Raw genomic sequence first — 27,129 nt, 5'->3', positions numbered from 1 at the left:
AATGTTTAGAAATCTGATTCCTGCACCACCACCAAAGTGAATTCATAACTACTACTGAGTTTGCTTGTCTAGCGAGAGGACATTTTCCTGCGCGCTCTGCGAGTGAGAGAGGGAGGAAACATGCGCAGACTGAGGTGAAATGAAACTTAGTATCTGCTCCAGATTTACTCTTTTTAAAATAATATTTGTATTGTTAATTCTATTTAAAATATGTAACATTAATTTGAAAGTAATTTAAGCACAGCCTCTGTAAAAATATAAAGCCAAATTTAAATGTGTAAAAATGTTGATCAGTTTAATGGGGTGAAATATTAACATTCCATTGTCGACTAGCAGCATCAGAACTGTTTAATCAACTAGTCTCGCACATCCCTACTCATCAGCAGTTACATTTTTCAAATAGGGGCTTGTTAATTCCCTAATTCCTCGTACTTCTGGAGATCTGCTCATGTTGTATAAGGTGAAACAGAGAAAAATTACACACGTTTTTACAATATGGGTGAAAGTTTAGGATTTCCCCCTAACAACTCTCTGGTCCATATTACAACAAATTGCATTTATTTTTATTTTTCAGTTAGGTAATCTAGGATTACTCACCCACGCCTAGAAGGTTTTCTAGGCGTGGGTGTTTTTTGTTTTTATAGGAAAAATATAAGTGACAATTTCAAGAATGACAGAATTGTGGTATTAGCATTGAGGGGGTTATGAATTGTTGTGCTTTTTTCATTCTAATCTTAGAAATGATCACCAAGATTTATCTCAATTGTTATAATCTTATGGGTCACTCTGTCTTCATGTAGACATTATAGAAGGAATGGTGAATAAGGGCATCTATCTGAACGGTGATAATGGGGCAACCTTCCTTCACTTTGGCAACTATAAAGACTCCTGCATAAGTGATCCTACTCTGTGTGGACCTGAGGGTGAGTTTTTGTTATCTTAATACACTCTTTCCTGTTGTTTTAGATGTGCATGAACATCTTTATATGGTCACATGTGTATAAAAGTTGAATAATGTGTTGCTTTAGTTTGCATGACGTTGTAAAGGCTAATGGATATAAAAATTAGATTTATGGCAACGCAAGATTTGTTGCCTCTAAAAAGCAAATATATCAGCTTTCATCAAGTTTTTGTGAATGAAAGCTGATATCATCTGTTATTCATCTGTATCAGTGCACATTCCTTTCCTCATAAAAAAGATTATTCATAAAACATATTCCAGAGGTTGAGCAAATCAAGGGTTGCAATATTGTTTGTGATGAAGTGGCCTGGATCTAATAAAGATCCTTGATGTCTAAAGTTAGATATCAGTGTGCATCGGAAAAAGTATTTGGTGTTTGGTTATAGACTGAAGATTACGAAAATCAGGCTTAAATGCCAATTATGTTGTTGATGTATCACTCATTTAGTCATGGACAAGATTTTGGTTTTTCTACTTTGGTACTGTATTTTAAATTGTTTTATAACACAAATACATACACAAATGCAAAAAATATTTTAAAATTGTAATTTTTTTTCCTTTGCGTGTAAACTTTTTAACCCTTGTGTTGTGTTAGTTTGTGTTAAAACCTTTTGTGTTACCAGTCAAAAATGACTACTAAGATTGTTAATAAATCTCTCATATTGCATATACCAGTGGCGGCCCCTGCATTATAAGTCTAGGGCTTCAGTGCGATTCATACCATTAAAAAACACAGTTTCGCAATAAATAAGACTCCCTATGGACATCATACATTACGTCATAACACCAACTGACATTTAAAGAAAAAAATTATTTTCACGCACGAAAGCCAAAATTGTAATGACACTAAATGCTCAAGCAGGCCTAATATTAACTGCAACATATATTTTTGTGAAATAAACGTCTCCCGAACTGGCATTCAAAAATCATAATTTTTCATATGAATCTATCAAAGATTTCTATAATACCTGGAAAGCTATCTAATAATATTTGAGATTTAAATGTTGCTTGCAATACATTTTGTTTTGTCAGGGTACACGATTACCTTTCAAAACCTGAAACGACACTGACTGCTCAAGCAGCCTAAATTACACTAATTTAAACTCCTGATGTTGCTATAACAAAGCAAAAAGCACTTACCAATTAGCTTGAAGTGAAAATCAGTCCTCCTTTCCTGTTTAATAAAGCAATCACACAGTCATGCAGAACATCTTGAGCTTTTAAATCCATAAAGATCTTTCTCAATGGCAACAACAGCAGTGATGACAGCCGACTCGTCAGACAGCTTGATCTCGTGCTCTTAGCTTTCGAATTACGTTCATCACTTATAGCGTGATTTCTTCACTCAAGGCCAGCTAGAAGGCCTCGACCAGGACATATCCTAAAGTCTACACCCACCAAGAACAAATAAAATCAATCTGATTGGCTGATGAATCTGTCAATCTCACATTAGATGCACATTCATTTGCACTGTTGAGGGATTCTGTAGAATTTCTGAAGGCCTGATGGGGTGGAGCTTAGACTCAGGCACTGCTTCGGAATGCAGTTTGTGAAACAGCTGTCACACTTTGCTTGTAAGCATCAAGGAATAAATTCTGATTGAATTAACTTTTTGTTCGCTGTCCTATTCTGCATATCGCGGCGCCGTTTTGTGGTCTGTTCTGCATAACGCAAAGGCTCATTTTTGCTTATCGCAGCACATTCAGCCCGTTTCGCAGCTGACCCACCGGTCTCCCGATGGCCATTCATGGCCCCAAAGGGCGTCGGCCCACCTGGAAAATGCCCTGTATGCCAGGTTACCAGTTCATCCCTGCCACCCACGGTTCAGTAAGCATTTGCAACGCGGTTCATCTCAAATTTAATGAGGATGAGCATCTGGATCATACAGTTTGGCAAAGAAAATCAAGCGCCAAATAGACATGCACAGTTATAACCTCTTCTAATGCACCTGTACCGCTCTGTAGACACGCTCTGCCTGTTTCATGTGGGTCAACTTTCTGCAGGGAGAAGCTGTCCTATTAACTGTTAGTATGTTAAATCAGTTGATGACATCACAGTTCTGTACAAGTTAGTGTGAAGTTGAAAAAGGCAAGCTGAGAAAATAAGCCGCAAGATAAAGTAGCCCCTGTGAAATTCAAGTCAATCTTAGTTTGGACTTCCAAAGGCAGACAAATTGAAGAATCAGTGGTTAAAATTTATTTTTACCACTATTCCTCAGCAGTACAACCAATGCTGGATTTTCAAGATGGTTACTCCTGAAAGATGATGCAGTTCCCACTTTGTTGGGACAATCTGCCGCTTCAGAATCACAACCTGTAAGTATGCTTGATTATTTGTGGATTTATCTGCTACCAGGAGTTCAAATGCGGAGTTTTGTGTTGTAGCTATGGTGTACTCCCAGTGCACAGTTGTAAACCTCTACTAACCTGCTAGCAAATGCCATTGTGTTTAAATAGTTTTGCAAATCAGCTGCAGGCACACTTTTATCTACAGTTGTGTATAATTATGCAGATTATTTGTCGTTCTTACTATCGTGAATAGTGATCAAGTGTGGAGATATTTATTTTTACAAACAGTAATTTTACGTCTGCAATCCACGGTAGTGCTCAGCTAACTAGCTATGTAATGTTATTGTTTTGGAAAGGGTTTACTATTCAGCTAAAAAATTATGTGTTTTTTGATCATTAAAGCATGCTATTCTAGTAGACCCCCAAAATAAAATGATTAAAACACTCTTGTTGCATTACGACATCCCTTCTTGCATCCATTTTTACAGCAAGGTTTTTCCTTCTGTAATTGTGTACAACTTCCGAATGTTGAATATGTGTTGAATTGAATATGAAATGCACTTATATATTGATGCGTGTAGCATAAATGCTCAACAAGTTAAATGTTGAGTTAGTAATTGGAGAATTTTTTTTTATTTAAGGACAATAGCTAAAATTAACCATGGCTTTATTAAAAAATTAGTCTAGGTTACTGTTGTAACCTCCGTTCCCTGATGGAGGGAACGAGACCTTGTGTCGAGTGAAGCGACCTCGGTTACATCTGAACTTGAGAAAAGGCCAATGAGAAATTGACAGACAGAATTTGCATGTCCCTCCCCTGGGTATAAAGGTGGGAATCATGCGTATGTCCATTCAGGTTTTGCACTGAGGAGCCGAGATTAAGGTTCGGCCATAGCAGTGGCTCGGTTCAGCGTCGTGGCCAGGGGGACACAACGTCTCGCTCCCTCCATCAGGGAATGGCGGTTACAACAGTAACCTAGACGTTCTCTGTCTGTCGCTCACTTCAACGTTGTGTCGAGTGAAGCAAAACTAGGGGTCCCTATTCAATCACGCCATGCGCTGAACCGTGTACGTGCGCTGCTGATGCAGGTAGTTGCGGCCAAAGCGACAGGCTGGGTCAGAATGCACGTATACTTCCCCAACGCCCCATAAAATTGTCATAAACTTCTTAGGTTTCCGGCACCCCGAAGGGGGGAACAAAGCGACGTACCAAGCATGGAAGCAGGCCATGCCAGCCGTGCCTTATCTCTCTCTATGTTTCTCGCATAGAGTTGAAGTGGCTGGGGCCATCTTAACGCTATCACACGCATCGGGGAAGGCATTCTTTTCCAACTCCTATTCTTTCAGGGGGAAAAGACCCCACGGAGACCACCACCTGCCCATGCTGTGGGGAGGTAAAGAGTGGCAAAATACATCACATGGGTTTTCAGGCCACATGTGGGAATGGTGCGGTGGTAGCTCCTACCTACTGTGAGGGAGGAGTTGCTACAAACACAGCGACCTGGGAGCAGCGGGCCCATCCTGTGGAGCACCTATTCCAGTATGGAGTAATTTTAGTACCCGTAGTGGGTCTGGACAGGGAATTCCTCTGCTGAATTCATGGACCAGAAGGCTAGGGAGGAAGAACATCCAGGGAGCACTAATCTAGTTGACTCTCCTGGGGAAATGAGCGCACGTGATAACCTCAGTGGAGGGGAAGGGCACTATGTGCAAGCGGAACACCCGGTCAGACGTTCTGCATTCCCGAGTTCTACATGCTCAGACCTGAGAGAACACTGGATGAGACTGACTCAACCCTGAGATTGCAGAATCTCATAAAGTTATTGGGTGTTGCCCAGCCCGCTGCTCTGCATATGCCTGCTAGGGAGGTACCGTTGGCCAGTGCCCACGAGGATACCACACTTCTTGTCGAGTGTGCTCGAACCCGCAAGGGGTCGTGCACGGCCTGGGTGTGATAGGCCAATGCGATGGCATCAATGACCCAGTGGGAAAGTCTCTGTTTGGAGACAGCGTTCCCTTTCCACTGTCCACCAAAGCAGACAAAGAGCTGCTCAGAACATCTAAAGCTCTGCGTGCAGTCCACATAGGTATGAAAAGCACGCACCGGACACAACAACGACAAAGCTGGGTCTGCCTCCTCCCAGGGCAGCACTTGCAGGTTCACTACCTGGTCCCTGATGGTAGTCATAGGAACCTTGGGCACATAGCCCGGTTTTGGTCTTAGGAAGACATGGGTGTCTGCTGAACCAAACTCCAGGCAGGTGTCGCTGACAGAGAACACTTGCAGGTACCCAACCCTCTTGATAAAAGCGAGCGTGATCAGGAGGCTGTCTTCAAGGAGAGGGCTTTGAGCTCGACTGATTCTAGTGGCTCGAAAGGGGATATCTGAAGGCCTGATAGGACCACGGAGAGATCCCATGAGGGGAACAGGCATGGCCTGGGAGGATTCATCCTCCGGGCGCCTCTAAGAAACCTTATAATCAGATCCTGCTTCCCTAGGGACTTACCGTCTACTGCGTCGTGGTGAGCTGATATGGTGGCTAAAGAAAACTTTAAGGTCAAGGGGGACAGCCTCCCCTCCAACCTCTCTTGCAGAAACGAGAGCACTGACCTGACTGCGCATCTCTGCGGGTCTTCAGATCAGGAAGAACACCAATTTGCGAACAAGCGCCACTTTAGGCCTCTTCCCTGGTAGAGGGAGCTCTGGCTTGGTTGATTGTGTCTACGATAGCAGGTGGTAGGCCAATTAGATCTTCCGAATCCCGTCCAGGTGCCAGACGTGGAGGTTCCAGATGTCTGGGCGCGAATGCCAGATGGTGCCCCATCCCTGAGAAAGAAGGTCCTTCCTCAGGGGAATTCGCCAGGGAGAATCTGTTGCGAGGATCGTGAGATCCGAGAACCAAGTCTGTGTGGGCCAGTAGGGGGCCACCAGAGTGACTTGTTCCTCGTCCTCCCTGACCTTGCACAGCACCCGTGCAGGTAGGCTCACTGGGGGAAATGCATATTTGTGCAGCCCCAGGGGCCAGCCGTGTGGCAGCGTGTTTGTCCCGAGGGGAGCTTCCACTAGAGAGTAGCAGAGTGGGCAATGGGAGGTCTCTTGGGAAGCGAACAGGTCTATCTGTGCTTTTCCGAACCACTCCCAAATCAGCTGGACCGCCTGGGGGTGGAGCCTCCACTCTCCGCAGAGCGTACCTTGTCGTGACAGCACATCCGCTTTTGCACACGACGCCCCAACCCTGTTTGGAGGCGTCTGCGGTGACCAGAATGCGTCGGCACACCTGATGTATGGGGACTCCTGTCCGCAAAAAACAGTCTGTCCAGTGTTTGAAAGTCTGGCTGCAGGCGGGGGTGATGAAAACACGGTACGTGCCGCAGCGCCATGCCCATCTCGGTATTCAAGTCTGAAGCCAGTGCTGAAGCGTTCTCAAATGCATCAGCCCCAGTGGCACGACCGCCGCGGAGTATGCCATATGCCCCAGGACCCTCTGGAATTGTTTTTGAAAAAGGTGAGGCATTTCAGCACGACTGAGCGCGCTCGTTGGTGAGGCGCGCTGTCATTGATACTGAGTCCATGCCGAGAAAAGAGATGCTCTGAACCGGGGTGAACTTGCTCTTTTCCCAGTTGACCTGAAGCCCTAGACGGTGGGCGCATAGTGACTCTCGAGAGTGGGCTAGGATGAGCCAGTCGACGAAGTCATTGAGTATGCGAATGCCCACTTCCCTTAGTGGGGCAAGGGCTGCCTCTACGACCTTCGTGAAGACGCAAGGGGACAGGGACATGCCGAAGGGGATGACTTTGTACTGATATGCCTGGCCATCAAATGCGAACTGTAGGAAGGGTCAGTGCCGAGGCAAGATAGAGACGTGGAAGTACGCATCCTTCAGATCTACCGCTGCAAACCAATCTTGATGCCGGATGCAAGTTAGAATGTGTCTTTGTTATAGCATTTTGAATGGGAGTTTGTGTAAGTCCCGGTTGAAAACTCGCAAGTCTAAGATCGGTCGTAAGCCGCCACCTTTCTTGGGTACAATGAAGTAAGGGCTGTAGAAACCCTTCCTCATCTCGGCTGGAAGAACAGTCTCTACGGCGTCTTTGAATAAAAGGGTCGCGATCTCCGCACGCAGGGTGTTGGCGTCTTTAAAAAAGTCTTTAGGTAAAGCGGACGCTGCCGAAAGGGGGTGGGGGCCTGGCAAACTGAATCACGTAGCCGAGTCGGATGGTCCTGGCGAACCAGCGCGACGGGTTGGGATGTGAGAACCCCGCATCCAAGCTCCGTGCGAGGGGCAATAAGGAGACAATTGTTTTTGACGTACCTGGCGAGGTTTTGCAGCGTGACGTCGGTAAGCAAAAGCCCCGAGGCTCTGGTGCTGAGAGAAGACTAGAAGCACTTACCTTGTTCCGCACACCCGGCAGGGGGCAGGTTAGTGACTGAGGAGGAGGTCCATGTAGGCATCCTCTGGACTCGACAGATGTCTCAGGAACGCTTGGGAGTCTTCCGGGTCCATGAGGACGGTGGTGTTGAGGAAGCGTACTTTGTCTACATCCCGCATCTTGACCAGGTTCAACCATAGATGACGTTCCTGGACCACGAGGGTGCCCATTGCCTGCCCGAGTGTCCGCGCTGTGACCTTCGTGGCCCTGAGGGCAAGGTCGTCGCAGAGCGCAGTTCCTGCAACACATCAGGGTCAGGACTACCCAAGTGCAGATCTTTGAGTGCCTTGGCCTGGTGATCTTGCAGAAGGGCCATGGCATGCAGGGCAGAGGTGGCCTGTCCAGTGGCGCTGTAGGCTTTGGCGGTCAGTGATGACATCATCCTACAGGCCTTGGAGGGGAGAGGGGAGTTCTAGGGACACAGGTGGATCGCAACCACTCTGTCCACCTGGGGGACCTCCGAGTACCCGTGGGCACCCCGCCGTCGAGGGTAGTGAGAGCGGATGAGCGAGGAGGTCTGTTGCGGGCAGTGAAAGGTGCCCTCCACAACCTCGTCTGCTCATCATGCACCTCCAGGAAGAAAGGAACCGGGCAGGGGGCGTGGCTGTGAGCAGCGTCCGTTCCCAAGGAACCAATCATCTAACCGTGAAGGCTGTGGGGAGTGAGTATTATTCGCCGCTGCAGTGAGTATTATTCTATTAAATTCCCACTGACACACATAAATATTATAAACAGGAGTGTCTTTTTGTCACATTTTTCCTTATTACATCCTGAAACATACATATAATATTAACAATGACATTGTAACTTACAACAGACTATCCCGATTCAAACGAGCCCAATTACAACATATGATATGTAAATCTTGAAATATTTATCAAAGAATGGACATGGAAAGACAATGCACAAAAGGGTGCTTAACACACATTGTGTCTGTGTTTTTGTGTGTGTGTGTGTGCGCATGTCTGAGGACTTTGTATTTGCATATGTGCTCATCTAAAGGATTGGGATGCTCCTGAACACTTAATATTTCTGTATTTTGTAGTTTAATCCGTTCATTTCTAATGGCCGTCATTTTTGATTATAACAATAAAATGTAAACAGAATGGTAAAAAAATAAATGGTGTGTTTTCAGATACCATATGTGAACAAAGTCAAGGAATTTTATTCCAATTGTATTAAGTAAAAAGATTAATTAATTTAAAAAAAAAAAGTTTTCTGGGTCAAAATGATCGGAACACAACATAAGGGTTGAGTTTAGTTGAGTAAAACAATAGGATGTGATTGATGATATGATACATATTATATAGTAATTATTTTGGGGAGCATCAAATTATTTTGCTAAAATAAAAAATAAAAACTATATATATGTAAATTGGTATATTCAACAAATAAATCCAAACAGTTATTGCAAAGGTTAATTTATAAGATGTATCGCGCTTGACAGAAGCTTTACTCAACTCTTCCTCCTGAACAGGAATTACTTTCTCCTTCTTCTGGAAAAACCATGAAGTAGAGTCTCGTTTTGCAATTGCATCTGGAGGTAAAGTTGACTCAAGCGGTTTCTCTGTCTACTCCAACCCTCATGGTGGACGTGTGGAGTTCTACACAAGAGGAGACTCCAAGACATGGAAAGCAAAGATCAAACTTCCAGGTAATTGTTTGTAGTGTTTTTGTGAGTGTTTGTGTAATGTTCTAATGTTAGTTAAGGATGTGGAGAGGGTGTAGATGGTTTCATGGGAAGCAAATTGTCTTACCTTATCTCTAAGGCCAAAAATGTTTTCCCATGCTCTCCAAATTTCATACACATGGACTCATTTTGAAATACGTTTTGGTTTGGAGTTTGGTTTGCACTCTGACCATAAATATTTTGAATATGTAATTTGGTGCACAATTATATTGATTACATCCAGATGTGCAGTTGTGTTCGATTCAACAGACATCAGTATACACTTTGTCGACTGAACTTCTGATTAGTTAAAATTTGTATTGTAATGTGAATATGGACATGAGAGTAAAAAAAGTAGCTAATGTCAAATCATTCAGCTGCCCAAGAAAATAATAATCTCTCTTTCATTTAGGATATTTTTTACAACCGTTTTAGGGATGCACGTCATTGCCCAGAATATATTTATATCTTTATTATACTTGTTTTTCTAACCTTCAGAATCTCTTTACTGGAAGCGGTCATTGACTTAATTAATTATGTCGGGGCGGTTAGAATGTATGTTTTTTCTGACAAGGGTGTACAAACTTGAGGTACTGGGACTTTTAGAGCTTTTATAGCAGACGTAATGCTTTGAGAATGCTACTGTGGTGACCTATGTCACACAATATGTGGATGAAGCAATAAAAATAACAGCAGGCTTATAAAGTCTTCAGCTGTATAGTTTTACAAAACAAGTCAACTGATACTAAAACATATACAGTTAATGAGTTAGTGAGTGAGAAAGAGAGAAAATATAACATAAGAGAGGGATGATGTGTCGAGTGTCCGTTTGTCATTTTATCCTAGGACAGATTAAATGAGCCACTAACAATTCAACTCAAATTTTCTTTATATCATCTCTTTTAGGCTGTATGATATCATGATTAAATCCATTCCTCATTCTATCCCCTGCTCTCATTTTCCTTTCATTTGATACTTATGTTTTATGGAGTTAATCTGGAAATAGTATTACAATTACCTCCAGTTCCAAAACAGTCAAAACATAGAAATCTATGTTATATTTGTTTCATTTGGTTGCTTTCCCTCTCTCCCTCTGTCTCTGTCTATTATCTAGGGCCTTACTGGACACATGTGCTCTTCACATGGACCCAAACAGATGGATTAAAAGTCTATATTAATGGGACTTTCAGTATAGGAGACCCCACAGGAAATCTTTCCTCAAACTATGGTGACCCTTTCAGTGACCTGGTTATTGGGACAGCAAATAGCCAGAGATATGGCCGCTATGCCACGGGTGCTTTTGATGAGTTTGTCATTTGGAAGAGGGCTCTGTCCCCTAAGGATGTCTGGCTATACTACAAAGCAGCCATCGGTAAGTTATTACAGACTCTGTTGTGACTCTAATCTGCTGTCAGCATCATGCAGTTTATCTATAATTTAATTTGCTGTCCTTGCTTGTCTTAAGCATCTGTTTCTGCCCAGTTGTCAGACATTGTCAGGGTTTCCCAAATTAGCTGCGTTTGGTCTTTGGTATCTCTGGCTTGTCCCAACTTGCCTGTTATCAGATGGTAGCTGACTGTTGTTTTCAGCATATCTACAATATTATTGGTAAATCCCCTTCTGTTTTTATTTATTCGTTTGAAATACAATGTCCCCAAAGAGTACTGTAGAATGTATGAATTTCAATTGACTAGATAACAAAATAATAGACCAGGTGACATATGTAAACAAATGATGCTAGAACTTTTCTCAGAACTAACATTTATTTTCTTAACCATTTTTGCAATGGCTTTTTAACAGCTGGTATCAAGGTGATTTCTTGTGGATTTATAATGTCAGTTCACATAGGTGTCCTTGCAGAAAAACCACAGGTGTAGTTCATCACATTAACTATGGACATGTTCCACTAAGTTTGAAACGCAGACTTTTGTCTTAATGATCAAAACTTTATACATTGTTTTATGTTTTAAAATCCAACCAACTTCTTTTTGTGAACTGTTTACTTGAAAGTGTGTCCTATCTTTTTCTTTGAAAAAAATGCCACTTGCTTAGATATTTTGTTATCTAACACAGTGACATTCATAAATTTTCAAGTGTGGCTTAATTGTCCAAATATTTTTTTTTTAGGTTTCGGTTAAGATATATTGAAGTTTCACCATTCATTGTTGAATGTTGGATTTCTGTTTGACTGTAAGGATATGAAACGTCTGTGATGCTGACAATTTGCTGTTATGCCATTATCGCTAGAGTTATTCCCCTATGTGAGGGTTATTACAGAGAGGAAAAAGCATCTGAAGACAATTTCCTTCAGTGACACTGCTCCACATTCCACCAGTCCTCAAACGAACCACATTGAAACACACTATTGAAATACCACATCACAATATTAAAGTTTGTTCTGGAATGTGTGTATTCAAACTTATCTGTGCCTTATATGTACTTGGCACCAGGCTGGGTTTTTTATCAGGAGTTGTGTTTTGTTTTAAATTGCAAGTGTGTGGAACCTCATTTGGACAGCTGGTTAAAATTTCTTGCAAGCAAGATGTTTTCAATGTGTCATGGCAATAAGACAAATTTTATCTCCAGTGAAGCTGCAAATGGTTTCCGCAAGCCCCACTGAATCTCCACAGGGAAGCCCACAGTAGATGAGAGAATACACGTGCCTGCCATGTTGCTCCTGGTGGTTTCCACGTCTACAGTTACAGAGACCAGATACCACAAAAAGCTAAAAGCCATGCCTTTCAATTACTGTATCTTATGAATAAATCTTTATTTTCGTACAAAACTAACAGTAAGGCTGCACGTTTATGACAAAAATAGTAACTATCAGTCATCTCCATTGATATTGTACAGTAATTGCGATTATCTTGATTAATAGAATTTTACCTGGGTTATATCCATGCTGTATTCTTTTTGTAGGCTGCAGGTCAACTTATGGTCGACCGAAATGGGTTTTTTAATGGCCAATGCCAATATCCAGAGAGCAGGGTGGCCAATAGGTCTATATAATGCCACTATATCACACAATTTAATATAGTAAATTGCTAAAAAAAAACACACTTTAACTTAATCATCAATAACTTTGAGTTTTAAATGGTAGATAGCATTTTTTTCTGGTTTCTGTTTAGTCATCCAATTTTATTAAGATATTTGCACATAAAGAATTTGTTAATACATTAGGATGAAAGAAATAATAACAGTGCACAGAGTAGTCTAGCGACCACAGATCTCATGGGTGCATTACCAATCACATTTTCTAACAAAAGACTGAATCAAACTAATAAAGTGCACTAATAAGAGCTGTCTCCTGACAGCTTTTAATTGGAGTTGACATCATGCAACATTCATAAGTCAGAGAAACAGAGTTGTGATCCAGGCTCATAGAATACTCTTTTCAGGGAATGTGCAGTATATGTCTTCATAGGAAGAAAACGTTGGATTTGAGCTTCTTGAATTACACCAAATGAGGGACAGTGTCTGCATATATGATAATGTTATTGATATTTTTCTTTATATCCTTATACAAGACAGTTAACAGTTAAAGGGAGTTGTTAAGAAGAGAGAGAGAGAGAGAGAGAGAGAGAGAGAGAGAGAGAGAGAGAGAGAGATTGAAACACATGAGCACTTAAAACATCATGAGCTCCTATGCATCTGACACGGCTCTGACAGTAAAAGAAACATTGTTGTTCACCGGCCTATTATTGTACTCAGCTCAACTTTATTTATATAGCACATTTTAAAAGTACCACATAAAAAACTAACAAAATCTAAAACAGCCTATATTTCATTTCTCAGACTCAAAAGCCAATGTAAGATACATTTTCAGGCTTGATTTTAAAGTCTTCACTGAGAGAGACAAACTAATTTGAAGGGGAATATTATGGTACAATTTTGGGGCACTTACAGAAAATGCTCGATCACCCTTTGATTTTAAGCTCGACCGAGGCCCAGCCAACAGCATTTAATTAGAAGATCTTAAAGGCCTCGAAGATGTATAGAGACTTAAGAGATCTGCAATATATTGAGGAACAGGACAGGAGTGATGTTTACTCTCATCCTAGTACCTGTCAGTAGCCTTGCTGCAGCATTCTGCAAAAGCTGAAGACATAAGAGATAATTGGCACTGACAGATTCCAGAGTAAAGACTGTTGCAATAGTCCAGGAGAGATGTTATAAAAGCATGAACTATTATCTCCAGATCTTTAAAATTAAGTAAAGGTTTTAATTTTTTTAATCATTCTAAGCTGGTAAAAACTGCCTTTTATAACTCAGTTTACTTGTTTATCAAATTGGAGTCAAATATGACACCAACATTTTTCACATTGTCTTTTATGGCCATTGTTAAAGGAACCAGTCTCTGCGCAAACTCTACTTTATATATAGATGGGACAAAAATAACAATTTCTGACTTACTTTCATTTAGCTGGAGAAAGTTATTTGGCAACCTGCATTTTACATCTCCCAGGCAGTCCATGAGGGGCTTCCAAGACAAATTAATTTAATTTAATTACACACAGAAAGCTAGCAACAGACATGTATGTGATAGATAACATTATAAAACATGTATGAAATTTGACATTTAAATTTGACATAGGAGTAGACCTAAAAGGAATACTGTAACTGACACTTTAATGATTAGTTATTTGATTAATTGTGCAACCCTATAATACAGTGAAATAAAATTATATTATGTGTTATACTGAATGGATCATTTGAGCATCTGTCAGTTTTGGCAAATTAAGTTGTAGGTTTTTTGTGACCTTTAAATCTCTTTTTGGGTTGGTCTGTGTCCATGCTGGTTTCCCACTGCATATTTGGGAGGTGGTTTTACAGGAACTTGATCTACTTCCATATTTGAACTTTGAATGGATCTACTGTATAACTCAGTTAAACAGGGATGACAGTAATCATTTAGGTCCAACTTTTGCACTGTTCCTCATCTCTGCATTAGTACTGTAATGGGTAACACTTTACAGTAAGATTGTATTGGTTAACATTATTTAACTACATTAGTTATCATGTACTAAGAATGATTTTGAAATCACTTTACAATAAGGTTGTATTGTTTAACACTAGTTAACTACATTAGTTATCATAAACCAAGAATAAACAATACTTATGCAGCACTTATTCATCTTGGTTAAATACTACTAAAAATTTTAATTAATTTGTTAATATTAGTTAATGCATTATGAACTAACAAAGAATAATTGCATTTTTATAAATTAACATTAACAAAGATTGATTAATGCTGTTAAAAAATATTGTTCATTGTTAGTTCATGAGACCTCATGCATTTACTAATGTTAACAAATGGAACCTGTGTTACCCGGTGATGTAACACATCCTTTTGCAGAGCAATTTTAGGTAAAAAGACTTTGTTAATGATAAAAAAACATGTTGTTGAAGAAGAGAAAATCTACTGTTGTGTTTTGCACACCTACAGCAGTAATAGGCTCTAATGAGGGGCATAGTACAGAGTCATTAGTGAGCTTCTTTGCCATAGGGCCTATAAACCAGGCTCACTGCAACTAACATCTGTGTTCAGGGAAAGGCATTACATGTGGCCTTTCCAACAGGTGTGAAGTATTTGTTCCACGAGATGAAGTAACAATGAGACAAAGAAAGAGAGAGAGAATTTGTCCAGAGAATTTGTGATGCTTCAGATGTTGACTTTAGTGTTTTAGTAATTTAGTGTTTAGTATTTGGAAAGTAGCTGCTTCGCATTGGGCACAGTTTATTGTGCTAAAGTTGATTAAAAAAAAAAATTATTTCTCAAAAAGCTTATTTTCTATTTTTTTATTATTATTTTATTGTACTTATTATTTGAGGGGATTATTTGTGATATTGTGGTACAGAAACAGTTTTTACGACCCTATTAATCAATCAATCCTAGCTCTTGCTACAGTACCATACCTGATTCTGAGCTTATTTCAACAGATTTCCCCTTTCTTTGAAAAACTTTACATTCCAATTAATCACTTTTAATTTCACAGCATTTCATTTGTTTGTCTTTGTCACCACAGGTGAGGATTTGTTGTCCACCTTCGCAACTGAAGCATCATTCACTGTCTCTTCAGCAACAGATAGTCTGGTAAATTCTTCTCAAGTCACCCGTACTGCACTTTTTGAATCTGAAAGAGAACTGCAAAAATACAACCACATTATGCATTACTCTTTTGATTAAGTTTCATTCAGTAAAAAATTCACTACAAACAATTACTTTGTTATCAAGTGTTTTTGTCTTGTTTTCCATTTAAAAATATTGAAAAATCCTTAAAACAAGATAGATTTACTTGAGAAGCAACATACAGTATACGATATTAAGAATTGCTTTCAGAGAACGTTTCTTGAATATAAGTGTATTATTTCATTATTTAACAAGACCTTTTATACTTCTGTCAGTGCAGAAAAGTCAAAACATTCTTATATTCAAGATATATTCTATGAAATCATATATTATATGTTGTGATGTAATATGTTGCTTCTTAGGTAATTTTTAAAATATTAAAATATTTAATATTATATTCAACAATGAGTGGTGGTGGCGTAGTGGCTAAAGCACAGGGCTGTTAATCACCTGTTAATCAGATGGTCGCTGGTTCTAACCCCACGGCCACCACCATTGTGTCCTTGAGCAAGGCACTTAACTCCAGGTTGTTCCAGGGGGATTGTCCCTGTAATAATTGCACTGTAAGTCGCTTTGGATAAAAGCGTCTGCCAAATGCATAAATGTAAATAACAATTTTTTCTTCTGCAGTATAGCCCCTAAAGTACATGTGCATTGTTTAAAAAGGACTTTTAGGTATTTATATTGGAAAAAGCCAAAACAAAAACAAATCAAAAATGTATTTTGTTGCAGTGTTTAATGGGGCCAAGACTACCCTTTCTCACCTTTCTGTTCACTTCAATCACCATCTTTGGCTCACAAAAAGCAAACTCTTTCTTTTTAATAAAGCTGCGTATTGTCAATTTTCTTTATGATAAGATAAACACCGTGACACATATATTATGATTCAATATGTCACGAGCATCACAATTTCATGTAGCTGCATCAAAAGTGCATGAAGGACGAGCATCCCCGCAATCTCTCTCCCTTAGATCGGGTCTCTTCACGCGACTCATAGAAGCGCCGCTGACCGCACAGAGAAATGCCAGCTTCAGAGTTTGTTCTTATTTACATTTACATTTATAATTTTAACTTTAAAAAAGGATACGTTAAAGATACAAGCAGACTCGCCGAGGTTTTTCCTTTATAGATTCTTTGACATGCAAGTTTTGCTTAAGGGGAATGGCAGCTCTGGTTCTGCTTTATTTCACAACAATCGTGCTTCTGTATTTACTTGTTTTGTATTTTTATATAATTCACTAATACTTTGCAATCTACATCACATAAAATGTTTTGGCAAGTCTGGACTATGAGCTGTTTTCTTCCTCTCCACAATCAGGCGCAAGCTGTAGTTGGTGCTCCTCTCACTCGCCCTCATTAGAGTTTAATGTGATCTCATGTTAAATGAGACCAAACAACTATTTGACAACGAAAGTTTTTGTTGACAATAAATACATTTTGATAATGTCAACCAATCATTTCAGCCCTAAAAGATACATTTCCAGGGTAAAAGAGCTCAGAAGACATCTCGCATCATTTCCTCACCCTTTTGCCATCTCAAACTCGTATGACTGATTTTTGAATATATTATATTTTTTTGTTAATACAATTTAAGCTTGTAAAGTAACTGGTGCCTGATGCATACACAGAGCACTGTACATCATATATCTTTCAAAATATCTTCATTTGTGTTCCGTAGAAGAAAGAAAGTCAAACAAATTTGAGATGGCATGAGTGTATAAATGATGAGGGAATTATAATTTCTGGGTGAACTTTCTCTTTAATGGAGTTCTTAGTTATGTACCACAGTTTTTTCTCAAACATCTTTTAGATGTTTCTACACTTTGATTGGAGTCCACCTGTTTCAAATTCAATTGATTGGACATGATTTGGAAAGGCACACACCTGTCTATATAAGGTTTTACAGCTGAAAATGCATATCAGAGCAAAAACCAAGCCATGTGGTCAAAAGAACTGCCTGCAGAGCTCAGAGACAGGATTGTGTTGAGGCACAGATCTGGGCAAGTCTACAAAACAAATGTGGCTGCATTGAAGGTCCCAAAGAGCACAGTGGCCTCCATAGTTCTTAAATGGAAGAAGTTTGGAACAATCAGGACTCTTCCTAAAGCTGGCTGCCTGGCCAATCTAAGCAATCGGGGGAAAGGGCCTTGGTAAGAGAGGTGATCAAGAGCTCTATTTGAGCTCCAGAGATCATGTGTGGAGAGGGGAGAAACTTGCAGAAGGACAACCATCACTGCAACACTTCACTGACCTGGGTTTTATGGTAGAGTTGCCAGATGGAAGCCTCACCTCAGTGCAAGACACATGAAAGCCCGCTTGAAAGGACTCTCAGATTGTGAGAAACAAGATTCTCTGGTCTGATGAAATGAAGATTGAACTGTGTGTATCATGTCTGGAGGAAACCAAGTGTCATGTCTGGAGGAAACCAGGCACCGCTCATCACATGCGCAATACCATCCCAATGGTCAAGCATGGTGGTGGCAGCATCATGCTGTGGGGATGTTTTTCAGCAGCAGGGACTGGGAGACTGGTCAGGGTTGAAGGAAAAATGTATTTATGTATTTTTTTGGGGTTGGGGGGTATTCTCCCCTTTTGTCCCCAATTTGGTAAAACCCAATTCCCAATGCACTCTAGGTCCTCGTGGTGGCATAGTGACTCACCTCAATCTTAGTTGCGTCCACGTCTATGACAGTCAATCAGCACATCTTATCACGTGGCTTGTTGAGCTCATTACCGCGGAAAACTACACCGTGTGGAGGCTCACGTTATCTTCCACAGCATCCATGCACAACTCATCATGTGCCCCACTGAGAGTGATGTGACCACAAGGAGGTTAAACCAACGTGACTCCACCCACCCTAGCAACTGGGCCAATTGGTTGCTTAGGAAGCCTGACTGGAGTCACTCAGCACGCCCTGGATTTGAACGTGTGACTCCAGGTGTGGTAGTCAGCGTCTTTACTTGCTGAGCTACCCAGGCCCCCATACAGAGATATACTTAAAGAAAATCTTGTCCAGAGCACTCAGGACCTCAGACTGGGCTGAAGGTTCACCTTCCAACAGGACAATGACCCTAAGCACACATCCAATACAGCGCAAGAGTGGCTTTGTGACAACTCTGTGGATGTCCTTGAGTGGCCCAGCCAGAGCCCAGAATAGAACCCAATCAAACATCTCTTTAGAGACCTGGGACCGTTCCCATTCAACCGTTAGAGCTTGAGAGGATCTGCAGAGAAGAATGGCAGAAAGTCCCCAAATCCAGGTGTGCAAAGCTTGTTGCATCACCCAAAAAGACTTGAGGCTGTAATCGCTGCCAAAGGTGCTTCAACTAAGTACTGAGTTAAGGTTCTGAATACTAATGTTAACTTGTGTTTTCTATTACATGTTGTAATATTATGTACATGTTATGATTTGTGATTTCTATTACATGTTTGATTGGATTGTAAGTGAGTTTGACACATTATGTCAAGAGAAAGATTAATAAAACCCCAAAAATACAATTCGCAACCATTAATATTAAATACTACATTCATCTATTTGAGTGCATGGATAAAGTGGAACATCAGTGTTGAGTCACTGAGAGCAGTTCACTCCAACTGTTGACTTCATTTGGATAGTAGTAAATTGGATGGGTATTCAACACACTGACATATCCTCAAAAGGCTCTCAGCGAGTGGTGTTTGACACACCTCCATTTACAGAGCCACAGACTGTCTGTTCTGACTTTTTCCCCTGCAATAATGAAGTGAAGCAGTGGAGTTATGCATACTGTAGAAACACAGACAGACACACAAACCTCCTAGACTGTACCTCACACACCCCTTGATGATTAGGTGTTATAAAGCCGACACAGATGTAGCCCAGGGACCGTGTATGTGCACACACCCTTGACAGTCATACAAGAGCCCAGCAGGAAATGAGGTGGAGGCAGAGGCTGTAAACACAAACAAATTCAGCTCTTTTGGAACTATTGTTTCCCTTAGGAAATGGAAATAAATTGCAGATTGAGTGCTCACGCAAGCGACAACGCTGCCTGTTATTGAGTAAGGAGGTCAAGCAGGAGACGAGTGAGGGAAGTAAAGTAATGTTGCAGCAAGATGTATTCCAAGAAATGGCCTGTAGGGTATGGATTAAACAATAAGGCCCTAAATAAGTAGTCTTAAATTTCTTTCTTTAGACCTTGGTTATCCATTATAAAATGCATAGTTCCAATTCTAAATTCGGATTGAATCTGCAGCTTTATTAAAAATGACTATAAATATTCACCAGTGATAACACGTTCTATATTAAAATGCAAAGTTGCACTGTAAAAGAAAATATATATTTTGTCAGGTAACCTATAAAATGTACTTCACATGGTAATCTAAATAACAGGTTTTATTCATGTCAAAAATTGTATTTAGTCTGACTAAATCAGCCTGACAAATTAGATTATACCAATAAAAGTATTTTTATGTGTTAAATCAGTAGAAATAATAGCAATAAAATAACAATTGCAGGTTACCACTTTTTTCAATATACAGGTAGGATAATGAACTGTATAACTTGTCAGAGAATTGTTTATTCTGATAATTATTAGTCATAATTGTATCTGTTTATTTAACATTGTTGTCTGTGGCAGTGGGGGCGTGGTCGAGCATTCATCCAGAGAAAAAGAAAGCTGTAAGGGTGCATACACCTGAGCCCGTTAATGACTAACACGTGTTTCCAATTGTAGTAAGCTTGGGGAGAGCGGTATAAAAGGGACCACGCCAGCGACAAGAGCAAGAGAGAGTCTAGAGTCGCTACCTGTGTGCTTGATGTTGTGAAGCTGAGAAACTGAGAAACTGAGAAACTGAAAGCAGATAATTGTTGAGGGCTGAAGACACATTAAAAGTTGACTCACGTTGACTTTAAACTGCCTCCTGTGTCCTTCCTGCTTTAACCTCCTTACAGTGTCTTTTATCATAGTGCTCTTACAATGATTTTACCATAGATAAGGGGGTTGTAGGCACTCTGCTACTTGTTCAAACACCCCACATTTTTTGTGAAAATCACTGTACCCACGCCTTTTCTCTGGCTTACTACATTAATTTACTGTTAATATGAAGCCAAAGTTAGTGAGCACCCACTGTTAAAATGGATCCACAAATTCCATGTGTTAGACTATTTTTGATTTACCAAAAACAGGGAAATAAATGGTACTTTTGTTCGAAATTGTTTTATTAAACTATAGGAAGTCACAAGAATGCCTTTATGTATTGAATCTGAGCTATTATATGTTATTGATGGTAGTTTTTTGGAGTTCAGTTCGTGCCACAATTCTGTCTTAATGTGAATCTGTTTATGTATGTTACAGAGAACCACAGAGACACCCCAACATGCCTCCACAAACAGAATTCAGGATCCCATGCAGTTACAAGCACTGGACTTCCTGCAGACTTTTAGTCTACCAAACAAGACTATACCTCAGGAAACAGCCAACAACCTTACACAGGTAACAACAAATTTTCTTTATAGAATTTATTTAATTTCAATATTTTTTTAATCCAAACCAAAAATGAGACTTTTCTCTTTTTTTTTGTTGAACATGCTAAGCGTTTTCTTTGACACTTAAGCAAATCTTTTCATCCCACATTTCTTTACTCAATTTTACATTTTGGATGAGGCCATTCCATCAAATGTATACAGTATAATTACTAGATATTGACCTTTAATCCAGATATTATTTAATAGTTATCTTAATCTGATCTCTTTTCTCTCCATGTGTGCCGGTGTCAGAACAAGCGCTAATAGAAAAGCTTGTCAGCAATAGAAATTTTGACTAAGGGGGTTAGATCTTAGCGGAGGGTCTATTCATGCTACAGAGCACACACCTTTTCTAACTCTTCCTAGTCAACTCTCTCTTCTGTCTATCACCTGGTGTCTGAATGTAAAATGATAAGAATAACCATTCTCTACCATGCAAGCGTGTTTTTCATTATAACAATTTAAATAATCCTCCAAAATTTATACCAGTTGACAAATGTTTACCATTTTGGGATATCACCCATCCTAATTCACATACACCAACAAACAAATGCACACCCTCACCTATGGATTATAATTATCCCACATCCTGTTCTGTGTATTGCAGTCTTTACTGAGGAGTGTGGATGAGGTCATCACCTCCTCCGACTGGAGCGATAATGATGAGGTATGTTAAATGGATGGATGTATGAGATACCACCTTCCTCTGATTTGTGTACCCTCAATAAGCAGTGATTCTCTGTGCAATTATTTTAATTTTAATTTAAAATAAATGGTGGGATGATCAGTGGAGTCCAGTGATCAGTGGGCTGGTGGAGACCATGGATAAGGTGATGGTGCACATGGCCTCCAGACTTCAGTCCAACCCAGACTCAGAGGCTCCTCTGTCCATAGGAGGCAAGAGCTCTGTGGCAGGTGAGTACCCATACACACAAATACACTAAAACACTACATTTTCAGAATATCTGTTCTTAGAAATGTATGCCCACTCCCCTTCCTCTACATGGCTGAATTGAAGAGTCATGTAGAGTATGTTTGTCTAAGTATGCTCATAGGGGAAGTGTATCGAATACATGGCATGCATGAATGCAGTGTGCATCACAATGTTCAATTTGTCCTAAATGAAAGAATTTGAGGTTTGAACCGAGGCATAGGTGGTTTTGGAAACAAAATTGCTTAATGAAGGATGTCTGCTGTGTTTACAGTTGTTGTGCATTGATAGAAGCCAATGTGCAAGTCTCTTTCAGAAAATGTATAACAGCAAATAATATGAGTAAGGCTCTATGTGGGTCTGATTTGAAAGATTTCAAATGATAAGTGAATTCTAAATCAGGCCTTCCAGATTCCTCACTTTTCATCCTCCCTCTCTCACTCTTTATTTGTCCCTTTCTCTTCTTTCTATGATCCTCCCTTATTTTTTGATAAGACTGGGTGTCTAAGGGCCAGAGGTCACATGAGAAAACTTTTCAGTAGCCTGAGCTATTATTTACCTTCACTGTTACAGTCAGTGAGTAAAGCATAAATAAACACAAGATCACAGATAAAGAGACTAGACGGAGGATTTGTACAAGAACAAGAGATGATGGCATGAAAAGAGAGCATCCCGTAACCCCATTCTCACAGCGCCCTCTAGGAACTGATGCAGTAACAAACACTAAACCTAACTCAATATGAATGGTGACCTGATCTTTTGGACATCTCTAGATTACTCTCTGATGAAGATTCCTCAGAACTACAATCTGCCTAGCTATCGCTTCCCCACACAAGGAAAGAGTTACATCTCAGTTCCAGGAGAGGCTCTCACAATGCAGTGTGAGTGCACACACACACACACACATCTCAAAACTGTGGAAGGTGTTGCATGAAAGGCGTAGGAATGATCTGAAACAATATAAACCTTATCAGCTTGACTTATTAATATTAATTAAGTGACTTAATTTTCTCACAACATTCCATATAACACTTGTATTTTCATTCAGTCAATAAATTATTAATAAACAATCATTTTTAACTTGTATAGATATATATTCACTCAACACATTATAAGGAACACTATGGTCCTAATAAAGTGCCCTACTTGGTCTTCTGCTATTGTAGCCCATTTGCCTCAAGGTTCAACATGCTGTGCATTCTGAGATGATATTCTGCTCATTACAATTGTACAGCGTGGTTTTCTGAGTTACCGTAGTCTTTCTGTCAGCTCAAACGAGTCTGGCCATTCTCCGTTGACCTCTCTCATCAACAAGGCTTTCTGTCTGCAGAACTGCCACTCATTGGGTGTTTTTGGCACCATTCAGATTAAACTCTAGAGACTGTTGTGTGTGAAAATCCCAGGAGATCAGCAGTTAAAGAAATACTCAAACCAGCCTGTCTGGCACCAGCAATCATGCCAGAGTCCAAATCACTGAGATCACATTTTGTTCCTCATTCTGATGGTTGATGTAAACATTAACTGTTGCTCAAGACCCATATCTATGTGATTTTATGAATTGCACTGTGCCAATCAATTGGCTGATTTGGTAATCGGATAAGTAGTTTTACAGGTGTTCCTAATAAGGCGCTCAGTGAGTGTTTATGTAAATAACACATTATTTGACATAGTGTGTGTGTGTTAGATCTAATTTGTATTTATAAACCAAGCAAAACTCCTACTGCATGTCAGTGAACGTTTATCAGAAAGACCGAACATTGATCGCATTTATTATGTGATTTCACTGGATGGGAGAGCAGGAGACAGAGGAGTAATAGAGAACATTGTCGCCTTATTGACAAATGTCACACACAAGAATGTCACTTCTGCCAGGATCTGCCTCAGACTAGAATGGATAGTACTTGTAACTTTTGGAGCGAGCACATTTGCTAAATAGAGTCGTTATGTGTTTATTGGAACAAACAAAACTTGGACTGGAGCATACGCATACGAAATGGAATGGATTGCCAAACAACCCACCAATAATTTTTTCATTTTTGAATGGAAGATGGCAGATTGCCATTCCGGATTATCCGGACCCTATGTAACCCCTGAATATGAGTAAATGCGCACAAATACACAAACACACACACACACACATATCTCAGTGCTTTAGGAAGCCTTGGGCTGGGTGAAAGAATACGTTTAAAAAAAAAAAGTGATGCAGAGCATTTATTTGTTGACTGTTTATTTTTTGTTTGTGGCTGAAATAGAAAAAGAGGGTAATACATTAAACTCTGAGGCCTTTCTGCTGCTTTTATTAAACCTGCCAATTACATAAGCCCCTTGAAAACATTATATAATATGGCATGGTTTGGTGCAGAATTCCAAGTAAAGCAAAGCAAGTGTGTGCGCTATGTATCTTTTTTGTGTGTGTGTGTGTGTGTGTGTGTGTGTGTTTTTATACAAGCAACAGTTGAAGAGAGAGTGTTGCAATGTGTGTTTCCTATGTGGTGGCAATAATTATGAGGCCATTAAATGTTTTGTTTGTTTGACACTGTTTTGGGGTCAGCTCCCTTCAGCTCCTTTGGCTCAGTGCTAAATTTGAGCTCCACTCCCTTCATTATAAACTGTTTTAATAATCTATTAAAACACTATTATCAAAAATGGCAGATAAACATTGGCATTGGCATAAAGGTGCCACTGATCTGCTTCCCCTGTGCAGCCGGGCACATGGTGCACCTCATTAAAATAAACAAGCATAGCTTTTATACACCAATTAAAGACAGATAAAGAGGGAGCGCATTGGAACCGTTTGTATTTCCGTCAGTCCAAGATTCTTTTAGTCTTCATAAAAACATTTGTAGAGAGATTTTACCCCTTGGTTTGCAAGGTTATTGGCCCAGAGCTCAACTGAAGCTCAACTCAGAAGACTATTGGGTCTGACGTTGCTTATTTGGTCCATTAACATTTTCTAGCAACACCTGTAAAAGTACTAATAAGCTGTAACTGTAATCAGCATGTTTTACAGTTATCTAAACTGCAAAAGTTGTTTCAAATTGATCAAACAATATATTTCAAAGCAGGCAGTTCAGCTTTTTATGCATACAATGGTATTGTCTTACATTTCATATTCATATCATCAGAATTTATAGGAATAATTTGTCAAAAAATGAAAATTCTGTCATTATTTACTCATGAAGCTCCAAACCCATCTGACTTTCTTTCTTATGTGAAATACAAAAGGTGAATTTTATAAATGGTTTTCATAGGGTTTATTTACTATATAATGCAATTTAATAGTGCCTCTGGTAATTTCAAGCTAAAACAAAGTCCACAATAAAAATAATCAATAGGACTTATGCACAGTATTTCAAGTCTTCTTAAGCAGTACGATCACGCTTGTGTGTGAACAAAAATCTTTCCCATTAGAGGGTCACTGAGAGGACTGCATACAGGGCTGATGATAATGAGTCTGTCCCTTCTGTGCTATTCAACAGCTTCCCAACACATTTTAAAAACACACGCACACACACACATGCGCACATACATTACACATAAGTTGTACTCAGTGTGATCAAAGGCTAATACTTCTCTAATACTTGTGTCTCTTTAACCCTGTAGCTCAGACTACAATTGTGGGTCTCTTCTACCACAAAATGCACAACTACTACAAAAAGATTAGCCCACTACAAACAAGGTAAAGTATGTGTTTTAATTTCCTGTTGTGCATGGTGTTCCTCTGTGCTTGCCTTTATCCCTGTCTTTCTCTCTCATATGGGCCACTTAGCTCAGTGTCTGATACTCCCAGCCATTAAGTTGGCTGATAAAAGTCTCTTCTAATAAACACTGCTGTGATCAGTACTCAAGTCACTTTATTTATTTTAGCTCAGCTCTAGGATTCAGCTGGCCTCATTTTACATAACTGCACCATTTAACAGAGCCAGGAGTTGCAGTGTGTGGCCAGGGTATACTCTTGTTAACATCCAAACATTTATGTGATCCCAAAGATATGTGATGAGATGCAGTTGACACAAAATTTGGATGTGGCTGTTGGGTTAAAGGGATAGTTCACCCAAAAATGAAAATTCTCTCATCATTTACTCACCCTCATGCCATCCCAGATGTGTATGACTTTCTTTTGCTGAACACGAATATTTTTAGAAGAATATTTCAGCTCTGTAGGTCAATACAATGCAAATGAACGGTGATAGGCACTTTAAAGGTCCGTAAAACACAGACAATCATGGTAAAAAACAAAACAAAAACAAAAAACAATCCATACGAATTGCATGTTCAAATGAAAGCAAAACCAATTAAGCTTGTGAACAGCATTTTCTTGTAAACAAATCAAGCTGCACTTCCTGTTGGATCACGTCAGTTCTTGCGTGAAAATGCCATTTTCTCTTTCAGCGTGCGAGAGGCGGAGGGAACCGAGTTTCCTCGTAGATGCGCACGAGAGAGAACGACTTAAATTAAGGACTTAAATAATGATCTGTTTCTCACCCAAAGCGATTGTATCACTTGAAGACATTCATTTAACCACTGGAGTCATATGATTACATTTACTATGATTGTCTGTGCTTTTTGGAGCTTTAAAGTGCTAACGTCTCGTTCCCTCCCTCGGGGAACGGAGGTTACGATAGTAACCATGACGTTCCCCTTCTGTCACTCACTCGATGTTGTGTCGAATGAAGTGACACAAGGGGTCCATAGAAAAGAGCCACGCACTGACCGTTTTACGTGACTGTAGAAACAGGTACACAGCAGGCTATTGCATGCTAGAGGCGCCTGTGCCGACTGCACTTAGCCCTCCCCAACGCCACCAACTCCTTCTTTTTTTTTTGCATACAAACCTTAGGTTTCCTGCACCCCTGAGGGGGAAAAAATGTGTTACATGCCTAGCATGGAAGCAAGCCCAGCAGCCGCGGCCTTCTCTCTCACTTTGTCTCTCACATAGGAAGTAAAGTGGCTGGGGCCTATCTTAAGTCAGGGAAGGCAGTCTTTCCCCGGCGGGGAGCAGGAGATAGCATGTCGGGAGCAGGAGGATGTCCCGAGGCTAGGGTTCTGAGAGAAGATTCGAAGCCCTTACCCTGCTCGGCGCACCCGGCAGGGGGGCAGATTTAGAGACTGAGGAAGAGGCCTAAGAGGGCGTCTTCAGAACTCGTCAGCACTGGCGTGCCGGGGCTGCAGGCGCGAGGCAAGGTAGCTGTCTGGTCCGCAAATTTCCTA

General features: G+C 40.3%; 1 protein-coding gene across 3 annotated transcripts in view; it reads left to right on the top strand.

Annotated features, from left to right (window-relative positions):
• Positions 1–27,129, top strand: part of LOC127621087 (adhesion G-protein coupled receptor D1-like) — a 70,496-nt gene that overhangs the window by 6,746 nt on the left and 36,621 nt on the right. For all 3 annotated transcript variants that reach the window (XM_052094536.1, XM_052094535.1, XM_052094538.1), the window contains 9 exons: positions 801–923; positions 9,159–9,335; positions 10,465–10,722; positions 15,377–15,444; positions 20,818–20,955; positions 21,595–21,654; positions 21,776–21,902; positions 22,692–22,799; positions 25,522–25,597. In XM_052094536.1, the coding sequence (XP_051950496.1) occupies positions 801–923; positions 9,159–9,335; positions 10,465–10,722; positions 15,377–15,444; positions 20,818–20,955; positions 21,595–21,654; positions 21,776–21,902; positions 22,692–22,799; positions 25,522–25,597 (1,135 nt within the window). The remainder of the gene's footprint in view (positions 1–800; positions 924–9,158; positions 9,336–10,464; positions 10,723–15,376; positions 15,445–20,817; positions 20,956–21,594; positions 21,655–21,775; positions 21,903–22,691; positions 22,800–25,521; positions 25,598–27,129) is intronic.

This window comes from Xyrauchen texanus, chromosome 27 (genome assembly GCF_025860055.1).
Source record: "Xyrauchen texanus isolate HMW12.3.18 chromosome 27, RBS_HiC_50CHRs, whole genome shotgun sequence".
Lineage (NCBI taxonomy): Eukaryota > Metazoa > Chordata > Actinopteri > Cypriniformes > Catostomidae > Xyrauchen > Xyrauchen texanus.
Note: the sequence above shows the minus strand (reverse complement) of the source record. Positions and strands in the feature narration are given on the sequence as shown.